We start from the raw sequence: 18,936 nt of genomic DNA, 5'->3' as shown, positions 1-18,936 counted from the left end.
AATCTCTTCCATTGGGTTGGCCAACAACCTGGAATAGAACTAGAGGACACTCACAGTTCAGCTGAAAGGAACAGAAGAACTCCCAATGGATATATAGAAATCCACTGTGTATGTTCGATATAGCCCAAGAAAGCAGTTTCTGTATAAGAAATTAATTTCTTCAGAAGACTCCCTATTTTTCATAAAGTAGAGGGGTTCTTAGCTATTATGTACCAGCAAAAGTTCAGTAGTTTGGCTGAGAAGCAGTATATAGACAACCATGGTTTTCATATACTTGTTAAGCAACAGTGGACTAATTATCTTAGAATGTCATCCTATATTGTTAGAACATACAGGTAAATTTATAATTGTATGGGATGGTCTTGTACAAACCAGCCAACTATGAGGTTTTATGCAAGCAAGAATGGATACTTACAGCAGGCAATATCCAGCAAGGTACAGTGAACAGATGGCACCCAGAGGTTTGATGAGCCAGTATCAAAGACTACCGTAAACTTCTGTTGTGGAGTCCCAATACCTATCTCCCCATAATACTGTGCCTGAAAAAGAAAAGAAAATGTAAGGACAATAAATAACGAGAGAGAGGGAGAGGGGGAGAGGGAGGGAGGGAAGGAGGGAGGGAGAGCGAGCGAGAGAGAGAGCTGTTATACAACTCTATACAGATCCAAAATATGCTTGATCCAGCTACACTGCTAACTACATTTTTCATTATTTTAGAGAACATATGAATGTCAAGACACTCCAACAATAATCAGGCACTTGGAAATGAAGAGTAAAGTAAAAAATGTTTATCGCTTTTATTAAGATTTGTAGGAAAAAGGGCAGTAATAGGGAAAGAATACTCATCATTAGGATGCCTTAATAGGAAGGTCTTAAGACAATGTGAAACAACAGAGTTTTTGGCATCCAAAGTAAAAAAACTTCACAGTTAAGTGTTTTATAATATTTTGTGAAACAAAAAGCATTATGTATGCACCTTGAGTTGTACAAAATAAAGATGGGAGATGATAATAACAGCAGCAGCAGCAACAATCTATTCCCTCCATCCTGGAATGAATTGTAAATATTCATTTATGTGGAAGAAAAGACAAGTAAATCTTCTTACTGCCAAAAATGCCAGTCTCTATGAAATAACCATTTTTCAAAACTTCAGCTTGTTCTGCTTCTTGGTTACCAAGAGCATGCAAGATAAAAGTAATATATAGAGCAGTGGTGGCGAACCTATGGCACGGGTGCCAGAGGCGGCACTCAGAGCGCTCTGTGTGGGCACGCACGCCGTCGCCTCAGTCCTAGGCCTTCAGCTGGGTTTTATAAAATCTTTTCGCTTTAGGCCTCCGCCGCCGTGTGCAAAAAAAAAAAAGGTTCAATCAGTCAATTTCAACTTCTCACGGGGAAAAAAAGATCTTGCAAAGTTGGAATTGATTGATTGAACTTTTTAGTCCCACCCAGTCTGCCGTTACCACTGCAGCCACGCCCACCCAATGGGCCACACCCACCCAGCACCCGACGATGCATAAGTGGGTTTTAGGTTGCAGTTTGGGCACTCCGTCTCTAAAAGGTTTGCCATCACTGATATAGAGTGTGATACCAACAATATTTGTAAAAGAAAACAGACTAAAGGAAGAAGCCTCAATTCATTGCTTCAACAGGTTCTCTTCAAAATATTAATAGCATACTTTGCAATGGGTTTTTTTCCAGGAAAAAAATAAGATCTTGAGCTTCTCCCTTTGTTGATTTCCCCCCCTTACTCCCACCCTTCAAATTAGATACTACTTTATAATGCACTTTACATTCTGTTAAAGTCCTTTGCTGTTTATCCCAACATTTTTGTGTTCAGAATTATCACATAACAAACTTCCATGCAAAACTCTGCTACTTGATTTCTTTCAATAGCTTTCAACTATTACTTAGCAAATGTATATTTCCTACTGAAGAACTGGCAGAGCCAACAGGAAACTTAGTCTGTTTGGCCCACATTCAATATGGAAAGGTCGAGTTCCCCTGTGAAAATGACTCATTACAAGCTACACCTGTCTGTATATTGTCATACAAAATAAAAGAAAGCTGCTTACAAGGTTTACTCGATAAGAGTGGCAAGTATTGCTATCCACAACTTTTGAACTGTTTCTACATTCATTCATTTCTACTTATGTTTTATAAAGTTTGCAGAAAAGATCTACAGTATACGGATTTATGCACACTGTAAATGTTGGCCCATATGGAACACAGATTTCTGCTAATTTAGAAATGTTTGTGCAGAGTTGATCAAAGAACTATAACAACCAAAGGACAATAGGTAACCTTGGTCCAAATGACCATGTTCCCTTTGAGAGAATTTAGAAACAGCAGGGCATTTAGGCTTCAGTAGCTAATCCAAAATGGCTGTTTGGAAATGATGATACTCTAGTTAGGCAATTCCCAAACTATCAATTTTGTCACTTCCATTGAAAATGAACATTGAAACATTGGAGCTATTGTATACAGGGCTTTTTTTCTCGGAGAAAAGGTGGCGGAACTCAAACCTGGCCACGCCCTCATCAAACCCTAGGACCGCCCCTTTAGAGAACAGGAATGCAAGTAAAATTTGGGAGGGGCTATTTCCGGTGTGGGAGGGGCTATTTCCGGTGCGGCCGGCCCGGAAAAAGGTGCCGGAACGCGGTTCCGCCGCGTTCCGGCTGAAAAAAAGCCCTGATTGTATAAATATAGTTCATAGTTGCTGACACACACATGGTGGCTTTATTCTCGTACTTCCCATTCTAGCAACACAGCTGGCACATCATTTGTCCTCTACAGGCAGTTCTCAAATTATGGCCATTTGTTTAATGACTGTTCGAAGTTATGATGGCACTGAAAAAAGTGACTTATGATGGTCCCTGCACTTATGACCATTAGAATGTCTCCACAGGTACAAAATCAAAATTTGGGCTCTTGGCAATTAGCCTGTATTTATGATGCTTGCAGTGTCCCAGGATCACATAATTGCTACTTAGGACCTTCTCAGAGGGCTTTCAACAAGCACATTCAATGAGGAAAATTTGATTCATTTAAAGACTCTGTTGATTTTTTTAAATGATCATAAAATCCAGCATGACTCATTTAACCACTGCATAGCTTAGCAACGGAAGTTCCAGTCCCAATTATGGTCATAAGTAAAGGAATACCTATACTGAAAGTGTCACAATTGTTCTTGTGTATTCCTGCCTATTCGTAAAGTATGTAACTAAAATTAATACCAGGAGTTTTAAAACTATGAATAGCAATAAAAATAGGTCTAAAAAAACCTAAGAAAGAACAGAAATAACTAAATGATAGATTTTGGATTTAGACGGTCGCCTTGAATTTCATGTTTTGAGACAAGAAATTCACTCACCTTCTTTTTTTCTTAACAAGATAGCTGCCTTTCTCCTCTGAACTAAAGTCTTTCAATTATGTTGGACTTCTATTCCCACAATTCCCATCCAAGCAGATTAGATCAGGGGTCCCCAACCCCCGGTCCGTGGACCGGTACCGGGCCGTGGCATGACAGCAACCGGGCCGCATAAACAAGCAAAGCCAAATCCGCGAGATACAGGCAGCACACAAAACCACGCACCCTTCGATCTGTGGAAAAACCTCTCTCCACGGAACCGGTCCCTGGTGCCCAAAAGGTTGGGGACCTCTGGATTAGATCCAAACAGCAGTGCTATAAGACAGTTATTCTCAGCTAACATAAGCCAGATAATGGACTATATGGATCATGCCAGAATACGAAAAATATTAAGGCCAATACCTGTGGCTGCATTATCTGATGATTTTTTATACTATAAGAAATTATTGTAAGGACTTGATTTAGAAAAGCAAATAGTTGAGAATTCAAGAGACTGAGGCAAGGAACCAAATTGTTCCTTCATCCATTTAAATCATAACAATAGCAAAATCTAAAGAGATGTTAACTAGTATAGTGACTGAAAGACTAGAAAATTAAGATACGCGGACAGTGCTTCTTTGTTAGTCAAAAATAAAAGACAAAAATAAAAATGGGAAATGAAAAACCTAGTTTAAAACTGATATAAGATGACAAAGATACATTGTTTGATGAAATTACAGTTGAAACTAAAACTGAGAAGTAGTTATTGTTGTTGTTTTTTGGTTTCTGTAAAAATATGAGGTTAATCCAAGGAAGGAAGGCAATGATAAAAACAGACTAAATCACAAATGGGAAGTTCATTTCAATGGTAACAATTAAAATACTTAAAAGCAATGAATTTTTCAATGACAATGAACAGTTATGAAAATTGAACAATGATAAAGCAGAGAAAGGAGAAACTTCTAAAAATTGATTTTTTTAAAAACTTTTATTACAGGTACAACTGATTACAAGAAGAACCTATTAGTGCTAGATCAAGTAAAATTGACTATTCTCATAAAGCAATGATTGGCCATGTTTTGGCCATGTGAGAAGAGATGAGAGAGAATTAAAGAATACTATTACGTTTGGTAAAGTTGTGACCAATAGACAGAGAGGGACACAATGGATAAAGTGGACGGATGAGATTAAATACATTATTGGAAGAACTACAAGTTATTATTAGACACGAGGCAAGATAATAAGCATTTGTTCATGCAGTCACTAGATTTGATGGCCTCTAATCAACTATCATAATGTATTGCATAACAACAACAACAACAAATAGGGCTGCACAACACTTCAAATTCAAAGGGAAAAGGATTATTTGGCGTATACTATAACACTGTTGTGAGAGCTGCAGGATGATACCAGGGAAAGATGCAAATTTGGTTTCAAGAATTATTAATTGCTATGTGTGCACCTACGTGTGTCCTGAAGTACTTATTTTTCTTTCAGATCTACAGCTCTGCCCATCCCTGTGGTACAAAAACCCTGTTATAAAGCTGTTAAATATATGAAGAAATAAAATGAAACGGAGTGCTTTTTGTTCTCCTTTCTTTTGATTCAGCATTATTATTAAAGTTCCTTTGGAATATGCATTGCTTCAGAAAAGCACCAGATAAGCAAGCCTACATTTGAAAATCATTTTCCCAAATATGAATATCATCTCCATCTTTCCCAGATGACATTTCTAATGTTATAGTACTGCAGGTTATTTATCAAATGTTGACTAAGCAGAGTTGATTGTGAAAGCCTCATTATAGTATTTTTATGCATGTGAACAACTGTGGGGGTGGGCTGGGTGTGGCTGAAACGAGAACACTTTCCAACAGCTTCAGCAAGATTGCTAAAGTTAGTTTATTTAGCAACTACAGTGGTTTTCTAACAGCTTCAAAGGAAAAAATTGCTAAGAAATAACATGTCACCTGTTGTTCTTCCTTGGCCATGTTTTAGTAGGCAACTATTTATAATTTTGACAATTTTGTATCACAAAATTTTTAATTTAGAGAAAGATGGATCATGATGATTAACTAATGTCGGCATCAGTAATGCTTTATAGAAGACTGGTCTCTCACCAAAAGGTTGGTGAAGTAAATGTTCAGCAAGCCTCTCTCTGAAATAATCATTATGGTTTATACATCTCACCCATCCCTGGTCTGATAAAAATCTTTGGTCTCTGCTAAATGCAAATTTAATAAGTTTCTTGGGCTTCTAAAACTGAGTTTTGATTACTTTGCACAAAGCAATGAGATATGGAACAAGTTAGTTGGATATTAAATGAGTTAAGCAATGTAACATTGTACCATTTATTTAGGATACGAGTGTGAGAAGAGCAGATTCCATATTCATTAATCATATTCATTTTGATGTCATTCTAAATTATATAATATTAATTCTTAATCAACTGGAAGTGATGGATTTTTTAAAATAGAAGGTGGATATACCACATTTCCCACATGCTCAGAAGTTGCTTCAAGGATTATCATTACAATTACATCTATGAAATTGTAGAAGACTCATGGTCAATGATTGATATTAAACAAAAGCAGGTTTTTGTCTCTTATTTTACTAGAGGCTTATGGTGCAGCTTTCTCAAATCAGTCCACTACATTTAGTATTAATGAAGCAATCACTGTTATTCCCAGATCAGGCAAACATTCTACTATGTATTCAAATTATAAATCCATTTCCTTGAGAAAATTGGAGACCGATTTTTAACAGCTAATTTGGCTTTCAGTTTTCTTCCAGTTATAGTGGATCCGTCTTACTCTAGGTTTATATAGGGCACTCAAGCTTTTGAGTTACATTTTTAATAAACATCCAGGCAGAAAAAGATGTGCTTATCTTAATTCAAAATCTAAGATATACATGTTCTTGATTTTATTTGAAATTTATCGAATATCAAGAAAACATGGGAATTGGCTAAAATGATATAGCATTGGAAGGAGAAATCTACACCTGGACTTGCAACAATATGTGGCCAATCTGTGTAAAATCTGCATTCTTTTATAAAGGGACAAATATTTTGAGAAAAATAGTCAAAGGTTTTAGAATTGTTCTTTTTATAATAATTTCCAGGACTGCCTTTTTAAAAATCCTATACTTATTAACTCTGAAGGTCTGAGGAAACTTGAATGCTATTGCATATATTTGTATTTTTCTTTGTTGATTAGCTTAACATTGTTTAAAGAATGAAAAATTAAGAAGTATAGAGCCTCACACATACAATGGAGAAGGAAAGACAGGTATAATAACTGCGAACAAGATTGTTTCAAGAGTTTACGCTTTTCCATTCAACTCAAAAGTGTAGATTTTTTTCCAACTAGGACAGGGGTGGACAACCTTGGCTCTTTTATGACTCAGGATTTGTGCTGGCTCTGGGAGTTGAAGTCCACGAGTCATAAAAGAGCCAAGGTTGCCTACTCCTGAACTAGGAGATTGAAACCACTTCAGCAAAGGAAAAGGAGCTGTGCCAGTAATGTTAGGGAAAACTGTTGGATAGTACACATATAATTTCTCTAATTCGTATTTCAAATGATAGCATGTCAGTTTATTGGGTGTGGCAGACAGAGAAAAAAATGCTTTTCTGGAGAAACGTTAGTTCGGTATACTTTTATTTAAACTGCACGTGATTACTTAGTGCACTTCAGATTGTGTTTGCCATTCTTCTGAAAAGGGAAGGTACTGAGAACAATTTAGCAAGCTCTCCTTGCCTTGACTTTCAAAGTTGCTTTCCTGTGTGTAATAAGAGCAAAGCCAGCCTGTTCTGCAATTCCCATGCTTGAACCGTAGGCAGATTTGGCATTTTCAGTGGATGCTGTGTGTTCATTCACCAAAGAAGGAGAAGGGGAAAGCTTTTACAACATGATGTCAGGATAGGTGTGGTTAATTCAGAGGTGAACTGATTATGCTAAAAGCAACTTGTTCTGTAGCCTAGGTACAAAGCAATCTTTTGTACCCTGAGGGCAATCTGATGAGACTCAGAGACAGACAGAGACCACAGCATTTGTATGTGCATGTAGTCCAAAAGACTGCATCAAAGCAGTCTTTTGGACTAGATTCAAGCATCATGCATTTGCTTCAATGCAGAAGATATTATGTAAAAAGCAATGTATGGCCGTAGAAACACATGCAGACAAAAAATAAAAATAAAATTAAGCAATAACTTATTTTTGTATTTATTATTAAATTAATTTGCCGCCTGTCTTGTTTCAAAGCAACATAGCGATAATACTTATAATCATCCCATAATACTCTCAAGCATCATCCCCGACTAAAAATATTTTCATTGTAGGATTTTAAAGGTATAGAACTATAGATTACTTTTCAACCAAAACATCTCGAGAAAAATGTAACACAAAGCAAATATGTCAGCATCAAACCCGCTTCTCCTAATTACCTGACAAGTTCCTGAAATACAATGGTGTCAGGATTTTCAGCATCCTTACAATTTTCAAGCTAGGCAAGTATTGTGACAGCAATTATAAACATTTATAATTTTGTTTAAAGCAAGCTGTATGGGTGATTTCAACTCTTGTTCAAATTTTAAGTATTTTTAACTATCCTTTGCTCCATTATCTTTTGTTTGGGGTTTTTTTTTTGTTTAAATTGCTCTTCAAATATCTTGAATGCCTTAGGACTTGAATGGCAGATAACAATATTTTTTTTTAAAGTAGAAAAGCAAGCAAAATACTGCCTGATCAGCCCTCTGTCTTATTCTCTCTAGAACAGTGGTTCTCAACCTTTTTAATGCCGCGACCCCAACCGGTCGTAAGTCGAGGACTAAACCGGTCGTAAGTCGAGGACTAAGCCAGTCGTAAGTCGAGGACTACCCAACCGGTCGTAAGTCGAGGACTTTCCCTGCCTGGGAGCGCCGCGCATGCGTGGTTCCGCCCCCTGCGCCGGCCGAGGCGTAGCTGGCAAGCGGCAGAGACGGAGCAGGCCGACCACCAGCTGGCCCAGCCCAAGGGAGGTAAGGCACCCGCCGGAAAAGGGGGAAAAATGGTGGACAAAAAAAATGGCGGACAGCCTTGCTTGGGGACCCCCATGAAATGGTCGATTGACCCCAAATGGGGTCCCAACCCACAGGTTGAGAACCACTGCTCTAGAATCTCCACTCACTGGATGCATAAATAAGCAGAGGTTTTAGCAATGGGACATACAGATACCCAGGAATCTATTTGCAGTATAAAGTCCATGTGGATTTTGACAGCCTCCATCCCTGTCGGTTGGGGAGACAGATACAAATGCCTTAGATCCTATGCAGATTCAAATCTGTCTGAAAAACAGCCAATTCCATTCTTGTAAATGAAGTATGACTACCAGTTGAAGCGCAGGTTGGTACTTGTTTTATAGAAACATAATTGACAGTATGAGAAAGAAAGGAGTGTGAAAGAGGTAATGTGCTCAGAACCTTAGGTTACAAGAGGTTTTAACATGGCTTTGGAATAGCATGACTAAGCTATCCTGTGTTGTGCAAATAACACCAGCATGAGATTTGCAATGTTTGAGAATATAGTTGCCGTTGGGTTTTGAGGCACTTTTTATTTCCACCTATATGTCACAGAAAGAGTGCCAGATAGATGAATTTAGGCTGATGTTCCCTTTGTCCCTACAATGGCATTCATTCCAATTAACCTCACAGCTGTCAACTCAATTATCTCAAAGCATTATGGGTCGGGCCTATGAATTTACAAAAAACAGATTGTGAGGATATGCTACAAAACACTGGTATAGGTATATTTATGTCTGAATATAATCTAAATCATTGTAGGTCTACCCTGGAAAGGTAGACATCTTAACAATATGGTCTTCAGTAAAGACTTGGGCTGTATATAATTGCTACCTCCTTCTCCCCATCCAAGCCAAAGACCAATTAAGTTTTTCCTTTAAAAAAAAAATACAGAGCAGATACAAATTGAGAAATTTCACTTGGTACAGTTCAACATTACACATAAAGCTTGATTAAACAATTCCATACCATTCTTGTAGAGCTCACTTGGAACTGGCAAACAAAATGACAAACCGCTGGAGAAGGAATATATATGTTTAATAACTTACAGGCAGTCCTTGACTTACATCCATTCATTAAGCAACTGTTCAAACATGCTGAAAAAAGTGACTTACGACCATCACAGCATTCCCATGGTCTTGTGATAAAAATTCATGCACTTAGCAACCAGCATGTACTTATAGTGGCTAGAACAGGGGTGTCAAACTCAATTTCATTGAAGACCACATCAGCATTGCAGTTGCCCTTGGGGGGCCGGGTGGGTGTGGCCAGGATGGGTGCAGCCTACTGGGTGGGTGTGGAGGGAGTGGGTTTGGCCTATTGGGTGGGCATGGCCAGCTCTACATTTTTCGCATCAATGGTGCCTGTGGGAGCCTGGGCAGGAGTGGGGGTCTCTGGCAGAAGGGGGTGGAACCAGGGCAAGTGCCAAGGCATGGTCCACTGGAGGAGCCTCACTGTTCCTCTCAGGCCATGCGTGGGGGGGGCTGGATGGTGGTGCGGGCTGCCTGGAACCCTGGGCAGCAGAGGTCAAATGCCCAGCCTGGCCCTCAAGCACCTGTGGCACCAAGTCCAGCCCCACTTCCCCAAGGGGGTGCCCAGCTGCACTTACCTCCTCCTCAAGGCTGCTGCTGCTGTGCTTGCTCTCCTTAGTCAGGTTGTTCATGATGGGTACCAGGGCAAAGTCAGAGGGAGACTGAATGTGTTTCAGCATAGACCAAAAAATTGTACCTTGGCTCCCGGCTGGGCCAAGGCCAAGGCAGTGGGGGCCTTTCCCTCACTGTTTCCAGGATGGCTTCGCGGGCCACATGAAACCACTTCGCGGGCCGCATCCGGCCCCCGGGCCTTGTGTTTGACATGTCTGGGCTAGAGGATCTCAGGATCCCATAACTGCCATTTGCGATCTTCCCAGCTAGATGCGACAAGCAAAGTCAATGGGGGAAGCTGCATTCAGAACAACCATGCCCCTCCCCCCAAAAAAGGTTATAAAATTGGGTGTGATTCAGTTAACCACTTTGCTTAGCGGCAGAAATGCGGGTCCTAGTTGTAGCTGTAGGTCAAGGACTACTTGTATTCATCTTTTCCATATCTGAGGTACAGACCATTTAGATCTGTAACAGATGATTGGGGAGGAGGGGAGGGGGAGAGAAGGGAGACATGCCTCATTTTTTCCTCAGTTCCAACCACATCTGCAGCTACTCATCTATTCTCCCAACCCACTGCTGTTCTCCCTGGAGAGAGGTATCCACATCCGTATCCCCTCATGGAAATATTTAATGCTTTCAAAAGGAAGAGGAACCTCATCAACTTCACTGCAGCACATACTATTCCCTTCGCAGATCAAGTAAGTGACAGTTTCTATTTAAGTTATAGAAAGCAGGCAGGCAGCTCAGAAGCAGCAGCAAGATCACCAGGAAAATGGTAACAACTTAAAATTTAAGGCATATTTACAGAAGGGCAAGGCATAAGTTGAGCAAGCATATTGGAAATGGGAATGGACATTTTGAACTTTACAAACTTTTGTTTGTAAAAGATGGCATCAGCCAAATTACCAGACACTGTGACAGATGTAGACAGGTTTAGACAGAGATTCCCATGGGAAAACATGTAGAATATGGTTTTAGAAATAAAATCCCTCAACACCCAACGCTGAGCTTCAGGGCATTATTAGCTCAAGAATAATAAAAAATGATCTTCACTTGTAGCCATAAATTTTGTAGCGCTTTAGTCTCCCAGATCAAAAATGATTGAATTTCTTTAAATGCTATGATGTGGAACCCATAATGACACCTGTCTATACCACCAAGGAACATCCATAGAGTTTAATGGAAAGAATTTCCAATACAACTTTTCCTCATAATAGGTGATACTAGTTTGGAACAGTATCTGATTTCAACAGACAACCTGGCTGTTCCAGCATAACTGCAGTTTCGTAAGGATTCTATCTGTAGCAGCTCCCCCTCTAGCAAAATAACATTAAGAGAGAACAAAGATTTGCATTATATAGAGTTTGACAACTGGGAGGGCAGGCATGGGAACTGGATGATGGAAAACTAAGAATTACTATGTGGAAATGACAGGTTGAAAGAGCCAAGTTTAATTAAACAATCCCTAGTGAGTACAGAACTTCAAAGCTGAATAGACAAAAGTACTGGATATAAATCTAGACCAGGGGTAAGCAACCTTGGCTCTTTGGTAAGCATGGCTGGCTCAGGAATTCTGGGAGTTGAAGTCCACGAGTCATAAAAGAGCCAAGGTTACCTACCCCTGATCTAGACCTATTACATCCAGACTGCAAAATTCTGGATGCCCACTAGATGGCAGTCAAGTGTTATCAGTTTTCTGAATTTCTATGTTACCATCTAGTTTTTTAAAGAATAGATTTGATTAGCCTGGATACACCAGCAACTTGACTCTAGTCATGTTTCCTCCCAATAAATCTTGCTGACTTCACTGGGACTTGGTCCAAGAAGGCACACTATTCGGAGCAATCTGGGATACACAAAGTTGCAGACTAAGATTCACTCAAGAACCCAACACACTGACCTCATTATAATGAAACAGGTGTGCCTGAAATTGCTACCTTTGCCAATCATATAATTATTACATGCTACAATTTGAAGTGTTTTTTTAAAAAAAATCTCAAAACTATAAAGATATCATTTGCTTCTTGAAGAAGTGCAGCAGTCAAGTTTGTTTAAAGTTGTATATTTCAAAAGCAAAAAAAATCCAACTGGTTGAAAATCCATCAAATGAAGGCCTGCATTGTTAACTGCATTTTGTAAAACATAAATGTCTATCCTGATTATAAATATATATTCTGATTACTTCCTCTGCTGGTTGCTATTTTTTTATTGGACACAGATCTGCTTTGTGGCTTGGTAAAATGCCACATTTATAATATACATCTGATTTTATTTATGCAGAAAAGTTAGGAACCTGCTCTTCTGCAAAAGCTTGATAGACTTGCTCCATAATGGAACTAATTGCTGAAGTTTCCTAACTGATACTAACCAGCCAAGTGTTCAGCATATTCTAATTCAGCAGTTCCCAACGTTTTCTATACCTCGTATCCCTAGAATGCGTCTGACATATTCTCGCACCCCTTACAAAAGTAACACCTGGTTTATGCATATACACTATAATTTTGAAACTTCTAAACCCAAGTTTTCACACCCCCTGGAATACCATTTCGCACCCCCAGGAGGTGCAAGCACCCCCCCCCCCATTGGGAACTCCTGTTCTAATTTTAAACATCCTGCATGAAGCAGAGTGCTGGCCTGTAGATTCTTCCCTCCAATTCAGTAGTTTGGCTTGCAACTTCTACTAAACCATGGTTTAGCTGCTTTGCTGAATAAACTACAATTGACGGGCTTCCATAGTAAGCTAAACTATAAACCATAATGTCTATTTGCACAGCACATTAAGCCAAAACTAAAGAAACGACCTTATAGTTTAGTGTATTTTGTAAAACCAGCCACTGATTCTATCCAACTCATAGGATGGATTCCCATAACCTACAAGTCATAATGTGACTTCTTTGGGAGTGTCTGTTGTCTAAACCCCAACCCCTATAGCTTATTCTACAAATTTTAACGTATGGCTTAATGTGACATTTAAACAGTCACATGGGAAAATATATTTTAAAGAACTTTAGTTGTCACATGTAATTTATATGTCCAACAGTTCACAGTGGCTTATAGTTGCAGTCTCTAATCAAAGTGTTTATGAGCAAATTCCAATTACCATAATAAATTGTGGGGTGTTGAAAATGGTTTGTAGCAATGTTTATACCAGGACTTAGTGCAACCGGGGTATTAGCAGATACCCTAGCTTAACCTAGTTTACAAAACTGTAGTTGGTCTTATCCATATATTTATTTTCCTCACTGACAAGGAGTTCAAGAATCACATGACTCAAAAGCATTCATATAGCATCTGAGATCTAATTAGTCATAAGAAAAATTCTCATTAACACAGAACATGAATACAGTTTTCCTTTAACTATTGCTTTGCTGGCAAACTTTGAGTTACATCTTTTGCTCAACAGGATGAGGAAACTGGATAAATAAGAATAAAGTATAGAACAAAGAATTCAAAAATTGAATAAATAAAATAAAAAAACAAAATAGAGTTAATGTTGTCTTGCAAAGAATATTAAAAAATAAATTTAAAAAATCAGAAACAAAGAGACACTGTTTACTGCAGCTACACTCCTTTTCATCTTGAGAAACAGCAACCAGATGTCAAGCATTAGTGCTACTTTGTTTGAACCTGGAAGAAATGACCAAGGAGTTATAATATTCAAGGTACAATGTCCAAATTCCAATGATTGTCAGGAAAGAAATTAGAATTCCAACTGTAAATCTGTATTAAGAAGATATAAGTGCACATACTTTACAAACCCTTGCTTTTCTGATCAAATGGAAATCATAGCAGTGGTGCCAAAATGTGAGAGAATCCAAAAAAAAAGAAAAAAGGATTTTACAAGGAAATTTGCATTAGGAGTTCTATTTGGGCCCAGGTTTCACTCATTCTTAACTTTAGCCATTTCACTGCATCAGTTCTCTTTTCAACTGAAGCATCTTTTTGAATGAATGGATTTTGATTCCCGAATGTCAGAAACGCAGGAGTCCTTATCCATTCTGATGACTTCACCAATTACTTCATACCTCTCCTACACATTCTCCTTTATTTCAATAGTGTCTTTGGCCCAAAGCAAATCAAAACTTGTCTCCCAAGTAAATGTGGGTTTTTCAGAAAATTAGCCTGAAATATTCCCACGAATTGTTTCTCTTGGAATATTTTTCACAAGGAAGTGACACACTTGGGGATTTATGAGATAGTAGGGTGGTTGGCCCATATTCCAAATTTGCCTAAAGGAATGAAGCTCAGCATGCATAGCATGAGCTATGAAACATTAGCTGCTAGATGCTGTCATACTGAAGTGCAAATCACCTAACCAGTATAGTTATGCAATAGGAGGACACTAACTGGGTTACATAGGCATTAAGACTCATTAATTCAGCATTCTAGGTCACATAGTAGAGAATCAGATGCATCCAGGAAGCGTAAGAAATTGATAAACCTCTTCTACCACTGCTCTTTAGCCACTGGTATTTAATAAATTTATATGCTGCCCATTTTGCTATCCAAAATATTTGAAGTATGCTGTCCGTGAGTCAGGAGTTAGAATTCTTAATACTGGTAGTTGTTGATATATTTGTACTGTCCCATTAATTTGCCTAGCCTCATTTACTGCGATATCACATTGATTCTTCTCATAGCTAGAAGACAAAAACCAGTAAAGCCAATAAAAGATAAGGAAATTGCCACCCTACTTACATCCATGTAATTCTTCAGAGCCTCTGGGGTGGGTATTTGTGCACCAGGACCCCCAAATTTATATTTCAGCATTTCTCCCAACTCAATCAAGTCTTGGATATTGGTCCCATATTCATTGTAGATGCTACGCATGGAAGGGAATTTCTTCAGAGGGATTCTGTTCAGGAGAAATTATTAAACAACAACAAAAAGAAACATATATTAGCCACAGCAGTTTTCCTTGATATCCTCTTTTTTCTTGCAATTCTTCAGGAAGAATCGGTATAAGACCATCGTTAGCATAGTGTAACATTCACAGCACAAAAGATGTTTTTAAGTACAGATAGTCCTCGACTTACAATTCAAAGTTACAATAGCATTGAAAACGTGACTAAGAACCAGTCATGGCACTTACAACCATCACAGCATCCCCACGGCCACATGATCAAAATTTGGGAACTTGGCAACTGGCATGTATTTACAACGGTTGCAGAGTCCCAGAGTCAGGCGACCGCCATTTGCAACCTCCCAATAAGCAAAATCAATGGGAGAAGCCCGAGTTGCTTAACAACCATGTTATTCACTTTACTGCAGCAATTTGCTTAACAACAATGGCACAAAAAGACATAAAATTGGGCCCGACTCACAACTCCTTACTTAGGAATGGAAATTCTGGTTCCAATTGTGCTGGTAAGCCAAGCAATAGTTTTCCTTTTTTATCTAAACCTAGCAATCAAGCATCAGGTTCTCTAGTAGTAGACACGTTTTCCACCAGGATTTACTGGCATGTGTCTTGTGAAGTTAATGGAGCCTTGCTAGTTTACCCAGCAGTAATTATGGGAACCTCCCTACAGATCAGGGTTTCAAAGCTTCATTACTCCCTTTTATTAACTTGTATTTGATAAAAGGCCAACCTCTGAAAACTTCCTATGTTAGCTCTAATTAGTTTGGACTGACATCTTTAATCTGTTAAATATCACTTTAAAGTTAAAACATTATTTAGAAGGATAAAATTCCTGAAACCTCAAAAATATGCATTATCTCGAGACCAAAAGGCATCTCCTGACCTATAATCTGTTTCATGTTATGCTTAACCCGCATATCAAAATCAGCGCCATATATTATGTTATACTGTTATACGCTATCAAAACAGCAAGAATTACCAACAAATTTAACAGGAACCAACAAGTTTAAAAGACAGAGAAATCAAGTTGTCTTTATGGTGTCAGGAAAGGGAGGGGGAGGGAAGAGTTTTAGTTAAGTGGCATTATTCACATTTTAAAATGCAGGCACACTCAATCAATGAAAGAAGCCCAGACCTAACAGGAAGTAATTTTAGGCATTCGTTCTGTACAGTAGTCAATATATAAGTAAGCTCAATGGTGCTTAATCTCATAAGTGAGAATCAGGCTGCAGCTTTAATTATTTACTCCTACTGGTTTTTCATTAGTGTCAGCAAGTTCCAATAGCAATGCCTTTTGAAATCGGGTCCACAAACTTTATGTGATATTGGAAGCTAGCCATTATATGTTGCCTTCAACTGGGCCCTACAACTAGACTAGCCTTTTCTCTACCAAGTAGCAGAAGATTTTGAGAAGTGGATACTATCATCATTTCACTATGCTTCTTTTTGAAAGCAGCCAACTGTCCAGGCCTATCAGAGACTTTGGGGAAAGAAGAAGAGGCACTTTCTTCTTCCCCAGTCAATACTAATGCTAAATATCTGACTGGTAATAAAAAAAAATGCTCAGCTATTCAAAATAAGGATTTCAGGTTCCTTTTTAGAAGAAAGAAAACACTTGAATCAAATACTGGATGCCTGTGCTAATCACAAAACAAATTAATTTTCAACTTCAGTATTTCACTCAAATACTCTGACATTTAAACATTTGTTATCACAAATGAGCATGATTATCTTATTCCTGGAATGCCACATCAGCTTACAATGACGTATTAAGCTAAAAAGCAAAATTAAATTAGATGTAAAAGAAATAAACAGTATCACATAGATGACACAGAAGAGTATTTTCCTAATTCCTGCAGACAGCAAGGAAGAGTTATAGACTCTGCTCAGGGTGACCTTTCTCACCAATGGAGATGCCTAAATATAACTTAACCGTGCTGCTAACTTTGCATCTGCAGAATTAGGGTGAAACACTCCTCTCTCCTATACTCTATGAAATAATTAAAAGATATAAACTGAAGTATTAGCTTTATGGAATATTTGAGCATGATAATTATTCATTTGACCAGCATGGATCTGAACACTACCAGACACAAAAGTGATACTTTCTACCACTAATGATTGTGTTAATTTTTAGAATAGTGTTAATAGGGATTGTCTGATGAATACATAAAAGCAAGCGGATATGTGACACAAGAGGGGGAAATACTATTTTGTGGCAGCTGTTAGAAATGTGTTTTTTAAGGTGAAATTTATTTTTACAGACCCAATCAGTAGGCAGCTACCACAGAACGTGTACTATTCACCCAGTGTTCCTCTTGCCATTTTTTTCTGATGAACCAAATTAATCTCTGTTCAAAAATTAAATTCTCCCCCCCCCCAAATGAGAGGCAAGTCTTTTAATTTAACATTTACGCAATTCAAGTGTACATCCTTTTTCATCCTTAAGCCACAAACTAGAGAAACAACGTCCATCAGAACACAACAACTTGAAAATTATTGAACAAGTGCACATGAATACACTGGGCAAATTTTTCCCTTCCCATCCCCAACTGTTGAATGGAAAATCAATGTATTAGATTATGGCTGACTTCTGGAAAATTTCAGAAGCATAATGTCAAGAAAAGTGCACGGTTGCACGAATTGGAAGGTGAGAAACAAGTGCTCAAAGGCCACAAAGTGAAACAAATAAAAAAACTGCCAAAAAAAAATAATCCTGCATGCTGTGGACATCATTAACAGCCTGCTTACAATATTAACATAACCAAGTGTTTTGCTTCGTTTAAATTGGAGCCAAATTCTGCAACCCTGGTACCCCCTAGACAGGTTGGTCTTTAATTTCTTGCTATCGCAAGACCACGGAGAAGGCTTTAACTTATGGTTAAGAGAGTCCTTGGGGAGGTTTCCTCAATATCTTTAGCTTAGATCAAGCAAATTGAGAGTTGATCAGAATTTTCAGAAGCTGAAGTGGAATTCTGAAAGAAGTCGGCAGTAAGGAAGATCATCCATCGATTCCAGAGGATACTCTCCTGTACCCCAGTTTTCTTTCAAACAAATTCTCCATATTCAAGTCCGCTTAAAAAAAAAAGTAACTTTTTGTTTTTACTTCTGCAACAGCGCATCCGATCGAGAGGATGCGATCAAGCTCTTCTAATTCCAATCAATCGATGCCTAAGGGTCGGGCAAAAGTTAAAACGTCGCCGGCTGATTTTAGGCACACCTTCCCAGAGGAATGAAAGGCTCCAGAAGAGACTGAACGGTGCCCACAACAATGGAGTCCATGCCTTGAAAAATGCAGCCTCGGTTTATTTAAGCTCCCAAGTCTGTTGGCAAAACTCCCATCCCACATCACCCTCCCACTCAGGGATCCTTTACTCTAGATAGAAAGCCGATCCTCACCTGATCAGCGCCGAACAAGCAGCCACCAGAGAGGCGAGCAATACCAAATCGCGAAGCCCCATCATGGCAAGATCGAGCTGGACCAGGGTTTACTGCAAACAACACTACAACCCCGGGATCTGCTGAAGATGACTGAGCAGTCCAACCGCGTGACTGCTTTATCAGCTGACCGAGCCTCAGTATGCAATTCGGAAGCATGTGATCGGGAAGGAGGCGGGTCTGGATTTAACCCTCTAATCGGTTTCAGACCCTGGACGAGAGAGAGGATATGCAATAATTCCGCCGCCGTCGGGAAAGCTTGATGCTTCTCAATGCCTTTGGGCAACCGGCTGGGTGGGTGCTGAGAAGGGCATTCTGTGTGTGGAGCACGCCCACGCTGAAAAACTGGCACCGTATGACTCAGGAACCGGCAGCAACCCGTTTAGCCAGAAATGAATCCTTTTCAAGTGGCTTCTTCGTTTTGCCACTCTGAATGTCCTTCCTTCACACGTGCTATTACACGCCGCCCTAACACGTATATTTCTCCATATTGTTGCTTGTTGAGTTTTTCAGCCAGCCAGGTGTCGGGGAAGGAAGGAATTCCTTCATCACTAGCCATGAGTTAGGAACAGGAGTCCTAAAGCGTGTTGAGTGG

The 18,936-nt window shown here is 39.0% G+C and overlaps 1 protein-coding gene across 1 annotated transcript in view; it reads right to left on the bottom strand.

Moving 5' to 3' along the window:
- The window catches only part of CTSD (cathepsin D), a 33,880-nt gene extending 15,359 nt beyond the window's left edge, over positions 1 to 18,521 (bottom strand). Inside the window, exons 1-3 of the mRNA XM_015819694.1 lie at positions 18,303 to 18,521; positions 14,741 to 14,897; positions 416 to 539 (exon numbers count right to left, since the gene is read on the bottom strand). Of these exons, the coding sequence (XP_015675180.1) occupies positions 416 to 539; positions 14,741 to 14,897; positions 18,303 to 18,367 (346 nt within the window). The 5' untranslated portion in view covers positions 18,368 to 18,521. The remainder of the gene's footprint in view (positions 1 to 415; positions 540 to 14,740; positions 14,898 to 18,302) is intronic.
- Between the last annotated feature and the right edge of the window lie 415 nt (positions 18,522 to 18,936).

This window comes from Protobothrops mucrosquamatus, unplaced genomic scaffold, assembly GCF_001527695.2.
Source record: "Protobothrops mucrosquamatus isolate PMUCROS unplaced genomic scaffold, P.Mucros_1.0 scaffold968, whole genome shotgun sequence".
NCBI lineage: Eukaryota > Metazoa > Chordata > Lepidosauria > Squamata > Viperidae > Protobothrops > Protobothrops mucrosquamatus.
This window is presented reverse-complemented; position numbering and strand designations above follow the sequence as displayed.